This window comes from Prenolepis imparis, unplaced genomic scaffold (assembly GCF_030444845.1).
Source record: "Prenolepis imparis isolate NDT839.2.m4 unplaced genomic scaffold, iyPreImpa1.0 SCAF_10, whole genome shotgun sequence".
In the NCBI taxonomy this organism is placed as follows: domain Eukaryota; kingdom Metazoa; phylum Arthropoda; class Insecta; order Hymenoptera; family Formicidae; genus Prenolepis; species Prenolepis imparis.
In genome coordinates this window covers 10,032,923-10,055,693 of record NW_028141168.1, presented here as the reverse complement: position 1 = coordinate 10,055,693, position 22,771 = coordinate 10,032,923, and the positions used below count along the sequence as shown (strand labels likewise).

General features: G+C 38.1%; 1 protein-coding gene across 2 annotated transcripts; it reads right to left on the bottom strand.

Annotated features, from left to right (window-relative positions):
• Window positions 1-94: 94 nt before the first annotated feature.
• On the bottom strand, window positions 95-22,214 carry Snrk (SNF related kinase). Of its 2 annotated transcripts, none has more exons than XM_083047374.1 (9): window positions 21,988-22,214; window positions 20,548-21,832; window positions 9,292-9,495; window positions 8,434-8,586; window positions 7,918-8,164; window positions 7,310-7,661; window positions 7,081-7,209; window positions 6,826-6,928; window positions 95-6,694 (listed from the first exon to the last, which is right to left on the bottom strand). In XM_083047374.1, the coding sequence occupies exons 3-9, from the start codon at window positions 9,484-9,486 to the stop codon at window positions 4,568-4,570; spliced, it is 3,306 nt and encodes a 1,101-aa protein (XP_082903500.1). In that variant the 5' UTR covers window positions 9,487-9,495; window positions 20,548-21,832; window positions 21,988-22,214; the 3' UTR covers window positions 95-4,567. The 2 variants fall into 2 exon arrangements, with proteins under 2 accessions (XP_082903500.1, XP_082903499.1); XM_083047373.1 differs by having other exon boundaries at window positions 6,826-6,931; window positions 21,988-22,213.
• Between the last annotated feature and the right edge of the window lie 557 nt (window positions 22,215-22,771).

The window sequence follows — 22,771 nt, the reverse complement described above, 5'->3', positions numbered from 1 at the left end:
TTTCGTCTGTAAAAGATGAGACGAAGATCATATATACACTGAAAAAAAAAAAAGTATACGACGGGAGGAATACGATATTTTCACGACGTAGGTGTTAACATTGTCACTTTAGTTTATTTTGTCCGAGCACACAGTGCATGAACAATCATGCTTGGCGATTTACAGATCTCATCTTATTGCCGGCTTAGCAAAGTGGTGTGTCGTTAACACTCTTAGCTGGCAGTAAATCGGGATAATGACGGGAATCGGACGCTACGGGACATAACGCGGGGACTTTGGTCTGTTCAGGCCGGATTCAGGCATTAGGACGAGAGTCAAATGAGTAAATCGTTAAAAAAATTATTTCTCGTACTCGTAGATGCAACACGTTCGAAACAGCGATTTTTATTCGCTAAAAATCTGTGATCGGTGGTGAAGAAGGAAGGGGGCAATTTACGAACAGCGTAACAACAACGAAGCCGAGGTTTGCAACAGAACTACATGCATTCGATGTGATTACGTTAATTTGCATTTTGGCGACATATACGTTTATTATATATACGTTATGTGCGTATATCGCATATCTTAGGAGGAAATCAACCCAATGTATATATGTGTATGTTGTGTGTGTGTATATGTGTATGTAGATCGATTATAGCACATTCCGTTTTATAGCACGAAAATATCTTATTCTTTTTCTCTCTTCTTTTTATTTATCAATAGCTCGTCTAGAATAAATGAATTTTCCTACAGACAGGAAAATGCCAAAGATATGTACACTTTTTACGTTGATGGAAGAGACTTTACTCTATTTGCAGCTCCAGAATATACATTGTTCGAATTTCGCGCGAGGGACGCTTTTTTTATTACATAAATATATAGGACCGACACAAGCCGCGCGTGATCTCCCGACGAGGAAATTTTGCTTGAGCTTTGCATTAGATATTCTCTCTCTCTCCCTCTTTTTGTCGCTTACAACTTTGTCCGATTATTAATGGCGGAGAGAGATCCTTGTATATATCCTAAAATTTGCTCTAACATTCCCCGAGATATTATACTCTCTCATCACACCGAAATAACGTTAATGCCCATATACACCGCGATTGTTAGTTTCCGAGTTTCAAAAGTAGATTCTGAGTTGCAATACGCTATAATAGGGTGAAAAAGATAAAATCGAATCGAATCCTTAAAATCAACGACTACACCGACGCAAGGTACTTGGCTTTGTACGACTTTGTATTGCACTTTGTAGCTAGCGCAAACTTAGGTCTGTGAATCTTACGAATTATCATTTTTTGGTCTCGTTAGGTCATCGTCATCGTGCGACGCATAAATATAGAGCTGTGATACTCGAAATATATTACTCAAGTTATTGCAAAATTCTCAGTCTTTATCAAAGAAGTTATAATCGACGCATTTTGTCCTGCGAGCTTAAAGACAGACAAAATAAAAAAAGGAAAGGAAAGAGTTCGACGATCAGTCGCCACGTTACGAGTCCACTAATTGCGTCTTATAATTAATAAATAATTAATATCATACGACGTATAATCCGAGTTTAAATGGATATATATATCTTACATTTTCGTCTTAATAATATTAATACAAAAATGAGAGGAAGCTGAAAACGTGAACTCGAAAGAAATTAATTAAATATTTCGGCGTTTATATATATCGAGTGTCCAGCACTCGATCATCGAGACTCGTAAAAAGTGACGCAAAAGCGTAAGAAAAGAATCGCGGAACAAGCGAATAAACGATCGGGTGATAATAAATTGCAAAAAAAATATTCGCGATATAAAAGAAAAGACGAGATCGCCCGACAAGTTTTCGCTGCATCGTGCACAATAAACACACATTTATATTTATGATTGTAACGCGGCATTTTATTAAAAGTTAAGTCGACAGCACTCGCGATGATGACGATGATAGAGAGACGACGACGATGACTAATATCGACGATATCCGTAGACGCGAGATCGAAGAACATCGCGAGACGTGCTTAACCGGCAAGCACGTTCCAAAACAGATCTTTCATATACCTATTGTTCGCTGTCGATTATTTATAGATCTAGAAGAGAATAGATCAATAAATGACGATTGCTCTCGTCGCTTACTCTTAAGCTTCTAATATCTGCGCGCAGTATTATGCGCTCGGTGGGCTTTTATATACACGTCGCGCATATAGCTCGCTCAAGAAATACACTTCCACTTCCGTTTTTAACGAACGTATTATACACACAAACATTATTGAGCGAGTTTCTTTCTCTCCCTTAATCATTCCTTTCGTTTAAACGCAACTCAGGCTATCTGATGTAGGGCACTCGCATCTCTCTCTTTCTTTCTCTCTGTGTTTGGTTACAATTCGCATTAATTTATATAAATATATATATATATATATATATATATATATATATATATAGTCAATCGCCATTCGGAAACTATAGGTATCTGTACTCCGTACTTAATAAGTTAACGAGTCAGGAAGCTTTGTGTGAAGGCAATGTCATATTGGGAGGAAAAAGGACGAAGAGATCGTATTTTTTTTCGAGAAAATGGAGGAATCGAAAAAGAAAAAAAATACGACGAGGAAGACACTATTCGCACTGCGCGACTTTGTACCCAATCGATCATAAATTGCATCTGAATCGTGATGCAAATGACTTTTTCGACGCATTATGCATTATTATATCGTTAGGTTTTTAAAAGAGAAATGGGGAAGAGAAGGATAATGAAGACGCGGCGATGATGATAATGACAATAGCGATAATCGTGGAGATGATACTGATCTCTCACAATAATAATAGCGATTGTAATAGTAATAGTAGCGGATATAATAGTAATAGAGCACATTAGAATAGTGTAGAGTGATAATAATATAATCGTAATAATATATAATATTAATAATAATAATAATATAATAATAATAATCATCATAAACTCTGCAATATTTAATACATTGTTTGTTCATGGACTAGATACAGCTCTCTCGGAGTGACCAACGAATCAGTACACTCTCTTTTTTTCTCTTATTCTTACCTTGATCCCTGTGCTCTGTAGACCAGCGGGGATATGATGTAATCAGTCAAATAAATCGATGGCAGACCAAAACCACGTAATATATCGCGATTAAAGGTTACCATACGAATTGATATTAATCGCATTGCGTGTCCTTAACTTAATATTAATTTCGGTATCAGCGAGAGGAACAGATCATATTTTTGGGGGGGAAGAAATATTAATTGCGAGTACACACATTTTGCACTCTGAATTGTTTACGACGTTGTTTCTATATATTATATATGAACATATCTGACATCGATACTTGCGCGCGCTATGCGCGCAGCATTCTTTAATTTTATATTTAAAAAAATGATATTTTTAAGAAAATAATATAAAGTTTGTTTAAACTCGATTAATATTTTTTGATAAATATCAGTTGATTAAAGCGTTAATTTACTAATTAAATTTTAAAATAATATGTTATAAAAATTTAAATAGTAATATGTTTTAAATTATATGTTATAGTTCTTTTAACTCGATTAATATTTTTGACAGTTATCAGCTGATTTCTGTCAAAAAATATTAATCGATTTTAAAGTATTATAACATATTACTTACAACATTATTATTTTAATTTCTATAACATATTTTTATTTTAAAATTTAATTGGTAAATTAACGCTTTAATCAGCTGATTTTTGTAAAAAAAAAAAAAAATATTAATCGAGTTTAAATAAACTTTATATTATTTTTAAAAAAATATAATTCTTTTTAATACAAAACCGAAAAATAGCGAGCGCGAATTGCGCGCTTCGGTTGTTCTAATCTCTTTCTAAAAAAGTTATGTTAAATTGATTATCGCAAGTATTGTTGTCTCTTCCGCGATGCTGATTAACTGTCTCAATACACGTTGTGCTTTATATTCGTAGCATCGAGACTGTCATCGCAAGGGTTAGCAGTTTGACAGTTAGTCCAAAATAAAATTAAATAAAATAATGTTTTAAATAATATGTTATAATATTTAAAACTCGATTAATATTTTTGACAGTTATCAGCTGATACAAATGTGTTCAGCTCTCAAAAATATTAATCAACTTTAAAGTATTATAACATATTATTATTTTATTTAATTTTATTTAATTTTATTTTGGACAAACTGTCAAACCGCTAACCCTCGCGATGACAGCCTCTCGATGCTACAAGTATAACACACAACGCGAGTCGAGACAGCCAATCAGCATTGTAAAAAAGAGGCAACAATACTTCGAGACTTTCGAAAATCCTTAACAGCTGTCTCTTTTTAGAAAGCGAAAGATGCCAAGACATTTGGCATCTATGTTGCTTTAAAAATTCCCCCCTCCCCTCCCAAAAAACCCCGAAAATCAGATCTTTTAAACGATAAGAATATTTTTGTATCAATAAAATAACTCGCTAGAAATTATATACAATTTACAGAAAAGATTGTCGCGCAAAAAAAGTTTTACGCTATTTAGCTATGTCACTGGCACTGGAAACTCACTTACCTACCCGCACATGTGTCTCTCATTTTGCACTCGAGTTTTCCGCCTCCTCCGAGCGTAAGCGATTCATCAACAAAGGCTGCAGCACTTGGAAGCGTCCCCGAGATGAATGTGGCACACGGCGGGCAGCTTGGCGCAGCCCTTGCCCACGATGCTCTCCTGCACGAGATGCGCGAGACCTAGATTCTGATTAATGTCGCCGTCGCTGCCGCGATGTTGCTTCGTCGCGGTATCGCACCACTGACGACGCTCCCGCCACTTGTCCTCGGCTGCTGCTGTAGAGCAAAACAGCATCGACTTGGGCGACGGCGGACTCACGCGATCGCGCGTGATGCTGCCGCACGAGCGAGCCTTATATAGGCGTCCCTTACCGAAGATGCCCGGCAACGGTACGCAGAGTTTCTTGTGCATGGCGAAATAACGGCTCAGCAACCGAATCTTCCGGTTTTTACACTCGTTTCGATTCATCGAGCCATTGCTATTACGATTCTCCTTGTCGTTACACGCCGCTTGACTGATGCACTTGTGATGTTCTCCGCGATGTTCGTCGTTGCCGATCGTTTGACAGTTGTTGTCCGATTGACGATAGTTATTATTTCTGCCATCGGGACTACGAGCGGAGTGTTTGTTCGAGTTTTGCGATAGAGACTTTCCACCGCCGAGCGACTGCAATAGCCTCGCTCCGAGACCTTTGGCCTTCTGTACCGTAGTGGTTGCCGCTTGAGAGGCAGGCTGAACAGCGCCGTGTTGGGAAGTCATATTGTTTTGTGACATTGACGATGATGACAAGGAGACGTTTGTCGCGCCGATTACGGTTGAATTACGCGATACATGACAGTGATTGTGACAGGACGAAGGGGCCTCGGCTTCCTGCACCTCGGTGATACGATTCAACGATTGGCTCTCTCGCAAACGCGTCTCGCCGGCTCTTCTTCTACCGGCGCGATGTCTCCTACCGAATATAACCTGATTCTCGGTACATCGATGTCTTCCACCTCCGGTTGTCGTCGTTGTATTTGTGTTCGTCGTGTTAGTGCCGCTACTATTGTCGTTTCGATTGCTTTCGGTCGTCGTATGTTCGCCGTTGCTCACACCGCTCCCTCCACCGCCGACCACCCCGCCTCGCCCGCCGCCGCATCCTCCTGGATCCTGCGAGTCGCTCGAGTCATCGTGACTGTCGCGTCTTGGAGGTAAGGGTTTGCCGGTGGAGGCTCCAAGTTTGTGCGCCCTCTTCTTTCTGCTTTCGCTGTCGTCGTCGCTGGCGTCGGAACTCGAGCAGGAGGTTGTGCGCGTCTTATGGAATTTGCTTCTTCGCTGCTCATACGCCGTTCGCCTCACAACGCGGCACTTGGTCGTCGAACCTCCGCATTCTGTGGAGTTCACCGATGCCTGCGTGCCATCCCCATCCTCCAGGATTTCATTGAGTTGCGTTGTAGACGAATTACCGCTGCCGGGGGACGGCATCGTCTTGTATTTAGGCGTTAACGTCACTTGATTGTCGCTAATCGGATGAAGAGGTATAGATACGGTTGACGATTCGAGTAGAGTAGTTGTCGTCACTGTTGTTTTCGTAGGGACTTGGGACGGAGTTTTCGAGGAAATCGTGGGCTCCGTAAGCGGCACGCTGAACCGATGATGCTGAGTACCCATCCTCCACTTGTTTGTCGGTACCGATGCGCCAGTCCGATTTAAACATTCCGTCACCGATTTGGGTCTGACCTCCGTGTTGTTGGTTTTCCTAGACCATCCTGTGGTTGGAGCATTTGCGTCACTTAATCGATTCTTCAGATTTTCCTCGCAAGTCGTGGTAATCCGCGGTGACGTGGGCAGCTTCTCCAAGAGAACGTTACCCGTTTGGACTTTTGCCGTCTTCGAGTGTACCGGTGACGATGATTTTTTATTATCCTTCTCGTTTCTTGAACTCTGCTTCAGTCTTTCTCCCCTGTCGGCGATAACGGTATCATCTTTCTGGTTCGAATGCCGTTGACCCTGCACGGGTTTTGTGCCAGTCTTCTCCGGAAGCTGTGATAACCGTTCCTGCAGGATATGCGAAAGCTTTCCCTCGGAACGGGAGCCACGGCGATTAAAGGAATTTAACGTCGAATTACTGCCGCGCTCATCACGACCGGAACAGGAGGACACATCATCTTCGTCTTCCTCCTCTTGGACTATACTGCACTTGCGCGTACGCACGTTCTGCAATAAGAACAGCCATCTTTATTTTCTCGAGCGCTATTCGGCAGCCGGTATTTTATGTCTGATTCCTTAACGTTACGTTTGGTCACATTAGTCGACATCGTTTTACGGAATGAGCATGTGATACGTACCTGCGGTACATCACCAGGCGTCCGTGGCACGCTCAATAGCGATTGATTAACAGTGCCCAGAGAGTTCTGATCTGTTCGCAGATTTGTTGTCAGCTCATCCTGCCTGCTGTACAAAATTAGCAACGTACATTAGTATGTTAGTGATGTCATTCAAGTTGACGTGTGGTATAAATATTTAGAACTCGCATATTTTAGTGAGTCACACGTAGAAGCAACACTAATAAATGTGTGATTCAGTATTTAAAACATACGTACTTCGAAGAAACATCTAGAGCCTCCGGCCGAGTTTTCTGCATCTGTTCCTGACGATGAGCGCGCAACTTCCTTTCCGCCAGCAAGAAATATGTCGCGGTGATGTGGTTGTATTCATTTTTGTCTAGCGCGCTGCAAGAAGATCCACGGTGAGAATTATCGAGTAGAAAATCGCGCCGGCGCGAACACGCGTGCTTAAAATATATACTAACACCGCAAGGCTTCTACTCACTCCAATATCTCTTCCTTGGTGGCGATATTACCGTTAACCATTTTGGTAATTATATGATTATGATGATCATCGGAGACCTGTTGACGCGACACGAGCGGTAACGTCTCCATGGTGTCCAAATCGGAACCGATCGCTAACCACGGATCCGCCGCGATCTCCTCGAGAGACGCTCTGCCTTCGGGTTCCCGCACGAGCATCTTCGCGATCAGCCGCTTGCAACCGTCGGACACATGAGACGGGATCGAATATTTACAGTCCATAATCATCGTCAACGTTTCGCTGTCGTTCGCTTCTTGAAACGGTGCTTGGCCGCATACTAACATGTATAATATCACGCCTAATGACCAAACATCTGCAACAAAACGACAAACGTAACTTATCAAAATAAGATTTTACTGTTTTTTTTTTTTTTTTTTTTTTTTTTCCTTAAATATCAAGCCAATTTAGAGACTTTTTTTTAACAAAAAAAATAACTTTAAATCAAAATTTTAACAAAAGAAATAACTTTACTTATCGTTAAAATTCTTAGAGATGGTTAAATAGATAGCAAGTCTTAATAACTTAAGTCATCTTTCTGGATCTTTAATCATATTAATTAACGAGCTTACCTACTGCGGGGGCATCGTAACTATCACCCAGAAGTATCTCTGGAGCGGAATACGCTAATGAGCCGCACGAGGTTTCGAGCTTCTGACCAGGACAGAATCTATTACTGAATCCAAAGTCCGTGAGTTTCACCGTACCAAGCTTTTCGAAGAACACAACATTCTCGGGCTTTAAATCCCTGTGCACTACGTGTAAGCGATGACAGTACGATATGGCCCGAACTATCTGTCGAAAGTAAGTCCTGGCCAGCTGACAAATAAAAATCATTATATTTTATATTTCAAACATTATGCATGGCAAATTCTTGGCCAATTATTACGAAGAATTTTATAATTACTTAATAGACATATATTTTGTACAAAAATAGGTTCTTGTCAAATTAATTAATTTTATTAGTATTTAGTATTAATATTTAATATGCCAACTTTATGCATCAGAATTAAATTCGTATTTTTTCTTTGCACGATAATTAAAAATTGATAAGGATAACAAAATGACAATAATCATGTAACAAATACCTCCTCGCTGAGGCCGCTGTCGTGCCGCATGATGTAATCGTAGAGATCTCCGCCATCCCCGAGCTCGAGAATTAAGTATAGCTTGGTCTGCGTGTCTATCACCTCGTATAACCGCACTACATTGGGATGTTGCACCAGTTTCATGCACCGCACCTGCGACACAGATTATTCGCGATCATAATTCGCAAGAACAAAATTTGTTTTGCCCGAGCGAATCTGTATCCGGAAGGGTCAACGATTCTGTCAGCCGTCCAATTGCATCATTATCTCGTTGACCTTAACGAGATTCGCCGCGATAAAGTCCGTGCGATGTAACTGCGCGAGACTATTCGATCTCCGATTATATTATCGAACCAGCCATTAAAATCACATTACGCGAATCAGGATGTCCTCTCAATGACTCTGCTATATCCATTAAGCATCAAATAGATTCGAGACCGAAAGCAACTCTGACGCGATTGCAAATTCATGAACTATGCAAAATAGAAATAAATAACGAATACCATTCGAATTTTATCTGTCGTATTTTGATTTGAAATAAATTTGAGATAAAAAATAAATCTGAAATACAGCGCAATGCAACTTAATTTTATATAAAAGAAATAAAAAGGAGAAATGAAATAGCTGAGAGAAAGAAAAGCAATTTAAATTCATATGTTTTCTGTAAACTCTGTTTCTACATTCTAACATTTAGTTATTTTTAGCAGAGAGACATTTTCTTCGTTTCCTTTCCGTTGAAAAAAAAAAAAATATATAAAAGCTTAAACTGGCTGAAGAATTTGGAATATATTTGCTGACAACCGCGGCATACAAGAGAATGGTAAAACAAAGCCGTAAAAAAATGACAATTTCTCTCACCTCTTGGAAGAGATGCGCCCTCGAGACTTCGTCGAGCTTACTCTTGTCGATGACCTTCACTGCGACCTTCTCACCAGTGAAAACGTGCCGGGCCAGTTTCACCACGGCAAAGTGTCCGCGGCCGAGGGTCTCTTCCAAGTCGTAGAGCCCGGCGATCTTGCCATCGTAATTGCTGTATCCTACTCTTCGATACATTTCGTGTCACTGCAATGCAAATCATGAATTCTCTTTACGTGGTGAATGGAAAAAGAGGCATGTTATTCGTCATCTATCTAATAAAATAATTATTAGATAAATTAGAAAATATTTTTCATTCATGAATAAAATGTGATACTAATAAGAGACAAAGTGCAGATGAGTGTGTTTGTTTAAATCAGATTTTTATCTGGATATGAGAGATCTTCGTAAATTAAAAATCTTCTAAACATTGAATTATGTACATTTTGAAAGATTCTCGAGGTTTATGAACAAGAGAGACAAGTATTGATTGCTCTGTCAAAGTTGATTAACTATTCTACACGCGTGTTGATTTTTATGAGTATTGCAATTTTTTAATAAATTCTTCGTCGTCTTTGTGTATGTATATATACTCGCGTCCGTACGATAACGGGTGAATCGATGTATTCCAAATATCGAATTCTTATCGATTGTTTAAACCCTGTACGACAGTCGCATAGCGAAGCACAGCTGTTCGGTCTACTCCGAGAAAGAGGTCACTATTATTTTTAGCGTAAGTAGGAGCAATAATTAATCGCTTCGTGAACATGTGATCGGCAATGGTAGAAAAAAGTACACTCGGTAGAATGACAGCAAGAAGAAACTATCGATTCGGAAAAATTCAAAAAGTGTGAAACTAATGGACCGTATATATACGCGATGCACTTTAAACGTGCGCCAACTATAATATATATATATATAATATATATATAAAATATATATACTATATATATGTATTTTATATATATTATACATTACTATTATTGGCAAATAGATTTAACATCGAGGATTATGAAGAGCTTTTAGAAATCATACATAATTTTCTTGATTTTTCTTCGGCGCGGGTATCGAATGAAAAATTCAAATAATTAAACGCGAAAATTAGTTCATTCATTGATCGCATCAAATCGGAATCCGATTCGATAAAATGGTACTTTTATAAAAAGATGGAATGATTCATAAAAAATATCGTAAACGTGAGAGCCTTTTTCATTCACCTGCTCTTTTCCATTCGTCTAACAAGCCTTATATAATGCGAGGACGGGATAAGAACTGCGGGACCAAATTTAGCGCTGGACGGCGATGGGAATAGCAAGCCAACGTTGCTTGCCGCCTCGAGGAGGAGAACGCATTGTCTTCGTAATTGCGAAACACATCGTCGTGTCGCGACGCGACGCGCTGAACCGGACCGCGATTCGTCGGCGCGACGTCTGTCTCGCATTCCGTGTGTATGTATGTATATATGTATAAGAGGACGCACGAAAATATACGATGTATGAATACCGGGTCGCGAAAATCTCGATACATATATATACCCGCAACTTCCTTCGGGATCCACAAGGGCGTCTCCGCCGCGCGCTTTCCGTCTTGCGGAACGCGGCCGCATTTCGCTTGGGAGCTGCGGCGAATCATTTCTCTGCTATGTGCGGATGCTCCGGATGCTCTTTACGAGGATTACGAGGAACGTAAAAATAAACCTTCCCGAACGGCGAAGGCACCAATATAAGGGAGGCGAACCTCTCGTCTCGGCGGATCGCTCTCTGCTATCTCGTCACGCGCGAAATTTTCTCTCCTCGTAAGAAACCGGCTGAAAATCTTTTCCTCTCAATCAGAGCTCGGACGAAAACAGATCGGATTAATGCTTCATCGATCGAATTTCATCCGGCGGCGCTTTGCTATGCAATTTATAGCAAACGCTGACGCAAGACTGTGAGAGAGATTCACTCACCGAGAGGTTTACGGCTTTTATTTTGCGTGAACGCCTTTTTATGCCTACGTCGCGATATAAATAAGACGCGAGTATTCATTCGCCAGTATTTATTATTACATCGGACAAACGTTTTCCGCGCCGCTTCGTTTTTTCATTGTTAAGATGATGAATTATGTTGTCGATGTATGTTAATCCATTGAGGCGAATCAAAACGATCGATTTATTAGCAGATATCAAAAAATATCCGCGCGAATATTAAATATATATATATATATATATACGCGAAGACGAATGTTTTGTCGCACGACGAGATAATCGATTGCGTTTCGAGGCAGAGATCCAATTAAAATAAATCACGGCGCGGACGTCATATTGACGCGCGTTTAATTCGAGTTCTTCCCGCTGCTATGGGAAATTAATCACCGGTTATGTAATTGCAATTGATATCATTATAACGAGGAGGGGAAGTAATGCGATTACCGCAACAATTTCGCCATTGCAGATTTATCTCGACTTATTCATCCCAATTAACAACCAGAGTGTGATCGACAATATATACAGCTACGCGTGAATATGAATGAATAACTTTAATTCCGTTATTTCACATATTAGTTTTTCGACCCGAGTAAACAATATTATAGCTATTTAGGTCAAGGAGATTTCTAAACCATCACCGTGGTTTTGCGACACAAGCGCTTTGGAAAATTACGATCCTGAGAAAATACGAACGTTTTCGTAGCGCGGGGCAAATCGTGCAGGAATAATACACTGCGGAAAGAAAATAAATTAAGTAAAACATCACCCATACACTGTCGAATAATCTAACGCGAAGTTCGAAATACAACCTTATAAAAATATGCGATTTAATATAATCAAAATAATTAAATAAAATTCATAATATATTTTAAATTAATTTTCTCTATTCAGAAATTCATTATATTAATTAAAAGATTTTTTAAAATAAATAGCATTTGTTTTTCAATATCTTTACAAGTAACAATCTGTCACTGTGTAATAACTCGTCATTTGAACCACAGTATTAATATCGATTTTGGATATTCACACACGTCAGTTACTATACCGTGGTAATTTTCTAAGGAAAACGGAAGTCTGGACGATCATCTTTTATTCGGATCCGTCATGTCACGGCGGATTGAACTTGGCATTTAACCGATAACGATGCTCGTCCGATATCACGACATCTACCTGGTTGCGGCACATCCGTAATATCAGTCTGACCTGCTTTTACCGCATGTGTCCGTGTAATGAGATGCATGGGCGTCGGTTACACGTAATAAGTTTACGACTGTTCGGGGCGAGAGTATATGGAATGAGCATTCATACCAACTGTGACAAGAGTTAAACGAGATGTCGGATATAATACATTGCGTGTTTTTATTTCAAGAGACGAGTGTCTTCTTAAAAAGTAAGAAAACTATCCCGTTCTCGATTTCCCTCAAACACGAAAAAAATAATAACTGAGATTATGTGTAAAGTATAAATACTCTGATATATATCCCTCAATGTTGCAATAATATTTAAGGCTAAAAATACTCCTTCCAGATAATCTTTTCGGTGCATCAAAAAGCGCGGAATGGGTTTATCTCGCGAAAAAGCGCGGAAGCGGTTTCTCGGCTATATGGATTTTCTAAAAAAAAAATTCCGCATTAAAAACTTCGCGCATAGAAAGCGTAATCCGTTCTAATAATAAACGTGGCGCGTATGGACTCGCATTTGAAATTTAAATCCTGTTACACATTTCTCCTCCGTAGACAACAGCGTAGTTTCCGGGACGCACAATTGAGAAACAGAAACGCTAATGTTCTCTCGATTACTTTCGCGTTCGCGCCGATGCGGAAGTCGTCAAGTATATGTATATGGAACATCGTGAGATAGATTTTCCAGATTCGCGATGAAGCGGATCGAAATAAATGTACCGTTGCGATTTATAATAGTCAGTATACGATTTATAATAGTTAGGGACTGTGACAGAGCGCTTTTCGCGATGAAACTTCATGGAGTGTTGCAGAAAAATCGACAATGTAGTGCCAACGCGGTCGACAACTATTTTATCCGAAGAATCGAGTTGATAACAGTGTCGACACATTACTCATGAATATATATACTCGCGAGTGAACTGTGTTGTTCGCTGATCTACATGTTGCGCCGCGCGCGTCTTTCTCTCGGTCAATAAATCAATTAATCTATCCGACGAGGCGTATCTCGCCTCGTGAAAAGTGGTCTATTGTCTATTGGAAAATGTGACATTTAAAAAACGATTGCTTCTCCAATATGTAGCACGCGGAGTCCGGCGAGCGGGCATAATGTGGCTGTGTAAAAATAAAAAAAGAGCAGCGTTACGAGGATACGATTAGTCATTAAGAGATGAATGGACATACGGTTGGTAAAATATAGAAAGATTTTACGAAATTTAATTTGCGTTTCTGTGCTACAAATATTCTTGCACGATCCGTTCTTATTTCATATTTATATGCAGAGAGATGACGTATTGAAATGATTTCATAAGAAAAACCACTAAGATTTTGCAATAGTCGTTTTAATTACACATATATTTGTCGCACAGTAATCTAGATTAATTCTATGAAGTGTTTTATTAAAGTAGTCTTTCGCATAAATATTCTGAACTAATGTAAATTAGCACAAAATGTAAAAAAATGCAGTTTATAAATTAACAATTTCCATAACAATTTTTTTTAGCGCAATGGAAATTATTTATCCGTATTATGTAGAGAGTTATCATTTTTAAAAAGAGAGATTTCTCAATCCTATTATTTCAGTTCTGTTATTTCATTCTATCGAAAAACGTTCGAAATATCCGAGTAATGTCGGATTTAAAAAGTCTTATCTATCTAGAAATCTAACTGACACATTTTCTTAGAATATCTTGAAAAAGAGAGATAGAAAAAGGAATTTTTCAGTATTCTTGCAATATTTATCAAAGGTCAGAAAAGGCAATCGCAAATTATTAACAAAGACTTGCGCAGTTTCCACCCTCGCACATTCTTCACATAATTCTACATAATCACTGAATAAACACTTAATTTATTTTATATTTAATTTATATCATATTTTTTCTGTTAGTTATACAATAAAAAAATATTTATAAAATAAAATTTATAATTATTTGATGCTAACTAAAAGATTTTTCTACATGAAAAATCCACATATACATTTCTCTCTGAGAAGATATTTTCCTTATAAAATTTTTACAAATTTTATCAACGATTTTATAATTATATATTTTATATCATATATAAATAATATATATTTTCTTTCTCTTCCTCTCAATCTTCTCTATAATGGATTTTACGAAAGCACAACTTGTCAGAGTAATTCTCACGAAATTTCATCTTTAAAGGGAAGAATTGGCTTCAAGTTCAGTGTAATGAATTCATTATTACAAATTGAAGAGTTGAAAAGTCCTTTGCGTATCTCCGATAGAACATCTCGCATATAGAAAATGACATGTTTTTCTCGTAAAAACATGTCATTTTCTATACGCGAGATGTTCTATTGGAGTAAAAATCGCTTTCTTCGCGCAAAAACCAAAGGTACCAGCGGTTATAACGGTAATTAGTGCGCGCGATAGCCTCCTACGCGGATCTAAGCGACGAGATAATACGGCTCGTGATAACAATGCGTAACGTACGTAAGGTAGGTATATGGGCACGTAACAGGTAATGCTCACCGTACCGTTACCGAGATTTCACGGCGCCACTACTCGCGAGGAAGAAATATACGATGATATCTGGGGAGTGCGACTAATCCGCGCCGCCGTCGGTGGGAATAACAGCGGCGTTCATCCTCACGAGGATGATAATTACGGCCGATTAGAGCGTTTGAACTGCCACGCCGGGCATGCATATAGAGAGCAACTATGTGCGAACAAGGACGAAATTAATCGTAGCACAGTTCTTCGCTTTCGAAAAAGAACTTTAAACATAATATACACAGAGAGAATTTTCTCTTAGAATTTACCCTGAAAATCATGATAATCGTGGGACAATATGGTATGGAAAGAATTTTATGAGAATTTCGCTGATTAATATTTATCACAATAAAAATAATATCTATTACAATAAAATATAAAATATTAGTAAAATTAATCAAATATGTTTTATATTTTATTGTGATAGATATTATTATTTTTATTGTGATAAATATTAGAGAAATTCTCATAAAATTCTTTTTCATCATATTGTCTTATGATTACCATGATTTTCAGGGTAAATTATAAGAGAAAATTCTTGCATTGTCAGTGTAGAGGCAAGTATACTGAAAGAGAAAGTATATTATAGATTTCGGTTTATCGCAGATTATTATTATTGTTAATAAATAAATCGATCCCTTGTAGAAAGAAAAATTGAAAGAGTTGCATTATATAACGATCCAAATAAAAGAAGCAAGTTGTATATACAAAAAAAAGATTTTTTTATGTAAGAGATTTTATTTATTTAATATTAATAAAGTATATGTATAATAGAAATATATCGACGCAATGTGTTGGTGAAAAATAAAAAGTCAGAAGCCACAAGGAAAAATCCAATTAGGAACGCCATCCAATTAAACTTTCGCAGCGGTGGAAGTCATCGAAGATTACGTTTCTACAGTCTGATAGAAACCTTATGAAATATGTTCCGGTCTTTCATAAACACTGCTCACAGTTCTATAAATTTAATCCGCATTCGCATTGATTCACTCGCTCGATGACATATTTGATGTCGTTAAATAATATTGATAAATAAAGTTGCGGAGACAGTATCGATAATTTATCAGAAATATATGGAAATCTTTTACGTAAAGATCTGACGAAAAATTTTTTTTTTTAAATGAATCTGCGTACGCGAATTCCTCATATTGTTCGATAAAAAATGAAAAAAGAAGAAAAATAAAAAAAAAATAAAAAGAAAGAAATGTCGGAAATGTCACGATGGAGACTATTGCTAATTTCTATGCATGAAACGGAATATAGTACGCGGTATTTTTTATCCCTTCGTTCTGCGAACTTTTTTCTCGTTTCCTTGTTACGTTCTTTTTTTATTGATATGGAGATATCATGACAGGAGAGACGCTAATATTTTTTGACGGCCTTTCTCGCTTCTTCTTCGCTCTCGAAACATAACACGCGCCAGTGTCATTTCTACTAGTGCGAGTTGGCACCGAGCGGATTATTTGACGCGACCGGATCTGTGTAATTTGAGATAATGCACTCGACAAGCAGATTGATCTCCGCTTCCGAAAGCCGTTGCGCTAGTCGTTTCGTTCGCAAACACCGTTGGCCGTTTGGTAGTAAACAACAATAGTTCACACATGTGGGTGGAAATGCAAGTGAAAAATAATTTCTCATTCAGAAACAAATTAAAAACTCATCCGTCCCACTTCGAGCGATGGAAAACTTTTGAATGATAAAATGCATAAATATTATTATGTACTTCATTAACATATAATAAATATACAGCACCTATATTATATCTTCTGCACAAATTTGGTTAAATTTTTTGTTGAATTAATTTTAAGGAGAACTTAATAACGAAAATACTATTTTAGAAACGATATGTAAGAGAACTTCTTGAAAAAAATATTAATATACATCGACAAAATATTTATATATGCATCTACCGACTATAATTAATGTTATTGCATCTACCGACTATAATTAATGTTAGCATAATTTTATTAGCGATGGATTAATATTACAGATAAAAAATGTATTGTAATAAAATGTCAAGATTTTTTTCCATTTTAGTATTATTATTATGCAATAATGTTTCGTCATTTATCCCGCTGACGTACGAACAAGTAATCATACTTTATCATAGCTTCTTAAATATTCCCTAATGAATATTTCATTCTTAATATTGAATATTCAATTTTTAATATGTCAAAAGTCTTGATAGTACCACATGTTTAAACAGAGCCGAGCGCATGAATAGACGCACAGAACATTCTGCAAGAGAATATAACACAATATATACTGTATCTCCTATTTCTATTTCCTGTCTGTTCAATCTCAACAAAAATATTCTTTCAAAGGTTTAAAGTCAAATCTTCCCTAGACAAAAGCATTGCTGCGTATTAGCTTTTTTTTAGTTTGAACAATTAAATTAAGTTTAAAAAAAGACAAATAAGTAACAAAACTATATTATTTAATTTCGAATGCCTTTTGCTTTAATACAAGTTATAATCTAAATTTTGATTAACAAGTTATTTTATTTTATTTCTTAAAAATATCCTCATAAATTAAAAGATAAAGATTATCAAAATTCTGCTTAAAAAATCGATTTAATTTATTCGTCAAAGATTTATGCGTTTTACGAAAAATATGTTAGAGATGGAAATATCTGAAGGGATTGACATGTATGTACGAAAAAACTACGAAAAGTCAAATAATTATTCGAAAAGAGCCAGATAGTTCGCGAACAGAATTAGCGAGCAGAAACGACCTGCGATTTAACCGAATTCTTTTCAAGGGTTTCGGGGTCGAGACAGAGGAATGTCGGTTTCTGGGAATAATGGTCAGCTTTTTCTCGTTCCCGGGAATACTTCAATCTTACTGGCTAACATTTCCGTCCGTTTTATTGCGGCGAGAGAGAAACATCTCTGTGCGTGGCCGATGACGGGAAAACTTTATTAACTTCAACGATACGGTCAATTATATAACAGTTAACTATTTATATCAATTTAATGGAATTTCCAACTTGTCTTACAGCGTGGTCTGGCACTTCTGGAAGAGAATCTTAACTTATTGTTAGTAAAGTAAAACATCTTTCTGTTAAAGGTAATACACAACACTCGTTGGAAAATACTTATAAAAACTTTAAAAGCCTTGCCCATATAAGCTTACAAATAGATAAAGTTAGATAATCTCGGTAAAGTTTGTTGAAGTAAACAGCATCGGGATGTATTAAATAGACAGATTAAAAATATCGAATAACAATGAATTAAAAATTCATTAATTTGATGAATTTTTATTTGTCCTCTCTTTTAACGAAAAATTATCTTAATCTCAATAGATATCGAATAATTAAATTGGGTTAAAGTACTTTTTCCGAAAGCGCGAAATTATTCGTCTTTTCGAATTATAGATATATGAATGACAAATCGTCGATTGTAAACGAACAAGTACGCAAACTTTGGACCTTACAATGAAGACATATCATATGATATCACACTGATTATTATCGTGCAACGTGCTAGTTGAGGTCATGAATATGGGTTACATATATATGATCGTTTATGTATCGATAATCGTAGATCGCATTTATTTCTTATCTACACACGAAAGACTCGCGACAGATAAAATTCCATTTCCTCGTGGCATTTTTTTTTTTTCCCATTGTTACGATATCGGATGTGCGTGTTATTGTAAGAAATATTCTGATAATTACATTTTCTATATAAAAATATTTTCATATAGTAAATATAATTCTTGATATTTGTCGTCAAATATTTCAGACAAAACTCAATACAAATATTCAATATATAATATCGTCATTAAATTCAGAATAGCTGTATCATCATTTATGTCACTATGTCCAAATTGCAATTTCTGCAAAAGAGCCATATTATTGTTTCATGTATTTAATTTCGCCGGCTTATTCAAACATTAGATGTTTATTTAGATGAAAGAATATGAAATAATTTCAAAGATGCAATTTATGCGAGAGAGATTTGCACAAAGCTCTCTTTTCTGTTTTATTAGAATCACAAAGCCGTTTCCAATTAATTACATATTAATAGAATCGGTTTATTTATTAATAATTCTGACGAATATTGGAATATGGTATTAAGAATTATTATTTTAATAATTTCGATAGATATAATTATTATGTTATTAAATAGATATAAACGAAAGATATACAATATATATAAAGCATAATTTTCTCTGTTCTGTAATAATATAGATTTTCTTTTTTCTCTCTCTCTCTCCGATTTATTTTTATTATTATATATACTGCTGCGCAATTTGATCCGTTATTTTAGAAATCGAAACAATAAAATATTTATATCAGCGTCGTATTTTACAAGTTTAATGCAATGCAAAATTATTATCGCTCTTGATCTATTTAGGAGTCATTTATTCATAAATAAATATTAATCTACTCAGTTTTTTTCTCTTCAATTGTAATTATCAACATTGAAAAGAGCTTTGCGAGAGAGACAATCTACAACTACTTCGGAAATACCAAGTTCTCGTAAAGCGGTAATTGATTGGCCCACGGAAATTCTTATTGTTTCCTCGTCAATCTTTCACAATGTACATATAGTATAAAGCGATACAAAGTTATATAGACAATTCGATGAAGGAGACGGAGAACTCCTTCAACTCGAATTACATTGTGTATTTGTCTTGTGTTTACTCATCTAAACTCACGCGAAATCATAGATCGTGCAAGATATCGTGAATTTATTGGACCCACCCAAATATCTCGGGGAGAGGAGAAATTCTCGGAGTAGAGCTCCTGCAGGATCGATATTATATTGCGCGATAACGTCGTAAATATAGTCTCTATACTAATAACTACTGGCATATATTATTCATTGGCAAATATGTATGCATATTGCCAAGATATTACCGGCAAGACAAGATTGCTATACAATGACGTACATCAAAATGTGAGAATCTTTTTAATTTAATCGAGAAAATATCAGATGTTCACTTTGAAGATGACTATTTTAATATGAAAATATAGAAAATCAAAGTCTTTCCCTCAATGTATTGATAATGTGCCACTTCTGACATAACCGCAGTAACGATAAGCATAAATGTATGAAAATGATACTCCATTTTCGTACGAATAATGGAACAAGAGTTAATCAATATATGCATATAATAGGTTTCTCTTTAAACTGCTTTCTTACAATTATACAATTGAAATGGAACAATTATATATAGATATTACACGATAAATCTTTCGAGAAGAAGAATGAGATGAGATTTATGAAAAGATATATACCAACTGCAATTAATTTAAAAATGAATTTGCTCATCTATAAATAAATTAATATTCTAATAATTAACTCAATTTCGATCAAAGCAAGATGTCGCAATCAAAATTCGTCAAACAATCGATACGATCATTCGAAAGCAATCATTGACGGAACGTCATCGGTGTCAATATATAATCTTGCGTCAAAGTTATATGTTATCGAGTAAAGATCGGTGCGACGACCGCTTAAAAATAATACAATCGTATTTGCAACGAGGAATTCCCGAAGCCATTTTTACCGAAGAGTCCACTGAGGACCGTATATAAGAGACGATTTAAAAAACCTAAAGGTAACATAGACACGATAGAGTTACTTACCTCTTTGTCCTAAACTGACGAAGACGACGACGACGAGTCGAGCCAACACCTCGCTGCTAATCCGCCCACGATCCGGTGCGCCGTCATTTGTGATGCGAATTCATGTACGCGTGGTGGCGGCGACGACGACGACGACGACGACGACGACGATGATGATGATCGATGTCACACGGATGCACAAGCTCTCTTTTCTCTACGACGTCGAACCGTCGAGGATGCCGTTCGACGAGGTCGACGGCGACGACGGGAGAGGCAATGACATCGAATGTCGCTGGTGGGTCGCCTCGTTTTCACTCGAGACTCTCGTGTTTACACGGCACTGCTCGGTCGCTTCTCACATTCCTTCGTCCGCGACGCAATCTCCGTCTCTCTCTCTCTCTCTCTCTCTCTCTCTTTCGGTCACTAACTGTTCTCGTTCTCCGTCTCGCAAAACTCGTGCACCGTTGATGGATCGCCTCTTCTTTCTCTTGATACAACTGTCTTCTGAACTCCTCTTCTTCTATCTTTCTCACTACTTTTCTTTCTTCTCCTTCTTCTATCGAGTTACCTCGCCCACTCGCGATCGCGCTTCTCTCTCTCTCTCTCTCTCTCTCTCTCTCTCTCTCTCTCTCTCTCTCTCTATCGGTCTATCTTTTGCAGCAGATATTCGCGCCAGCAGAAGGTGACTTCCGGACAGTTTCCTCGCCGATGACGACGATGTGTGCCGCGCGCGCAATACTCACTACCCACTTTTCCTCTTCTCTCACTCTCTCTCTCTCTCTCTCTCTCTCCCTCTCTTTTCCTCCTCGATTCAACACTTTTGCCTGTCTCGTTTCCTCGCATTCGCACGCGCACGCGTACAACACATATATGGGACACACACGAGCGCCGCGCACTCGGGAAAGCGTACACGTCGTCCCGTTGACCGTTTTTCCGTTATTCTCTCACTGTTTCGATCGCGCAACTCGCCTCTACGATCTCACGCACGCACGATCCGCGACACGGATGCTCGAAACCGACGCTCGACACTCGGAATCTCGGTTCTGTTTCCTCGACTAAAGACGAAACGGTCCCGCGAAGACGAGACGGATGCACGCACACTCACGACACGGTGACACACGAGAAAGCTGGAGACTCGAGAGCATCAGAGAGCGTATTCGACGCAGTCGACGATACTCTGGATTCGGAACGCTGGCGGCGCTAGCCGGCTGTCCGATGCAGCTGACATCTCGCGGCGATTCGTGGACTCTTGTGAAGGAGTGGCGCGATGATATGAAGTATTTCTTCTCTGTAATCTGGAATCAAACTAAAATCTTTGTCAGATATTAATAAACTTTGCACATATATGTATATATATATATATTAAAACTCGAACGTCTCGTGCGAGACTGATCCTTATCATCGATCGCAAGACTGCGTAGCGGTATCGCCATTTGACAGTGAAACCTAACCTAATCTAACCTGAGGAATGAACCGAGAATTTCCATACGTCTGCCACGTTGTACGTCTCGTGCGAGACTTAGCACGGTCCATATAGTATCGTCGTCTGATCGGCGAAACCTGAATTCACAATCAGGACCATCAGGACTGAACCGAGAATGTCCACACGTCCGCCACGCTGCGTCTCGCGCAAGAATAATGCCAATCGCAAGACTGTATATTAGATTCGCGCGTCTCCACACGTCCGTCACCCTGCACGTCTAGCGCGAGACTGATTCCAATAACCAATAGCGTGACGAAGGCGTCTCCGTGCGTCTGTCGCACTACACGCTACACGTCTCGCGAGACTGTCCCAATCACCAATCACAAGCCTCCATACGTTTAGAGTCCTAAGATTGGCGATTGGAATCAGTTTCGCTCGAGACGTACACTCGTCGACTAAAAGGACGTTGTACTGGATGCACCCATTGGCTATCGCGTCGCCTTCTCACCACGCGTAACGCGTCAACGCGTCCTGTGTGCAGAAGCCCAGAGATTGGCAAACTCGATCACGTGACCTTTCTTCTGATTGGATAGAGGCGTTAGAACATCTCTGTTCTAACGCCTCATCCAATCAGAAGAAAGGTCACGCGATCGAGTTTGCCACTCTCTCCCTATGAGGCACTCCAATGACGCGCGAGTCTAATATACAGAGTCTCGCGATTGGTTATTGGAATCAGTAATCAGCAGTCTCGCACGAGACGTACAGCGTGACGGACGCATGGAGACGCGCGAGTTAATATACAGAGTCTTGCGACTGATGAGT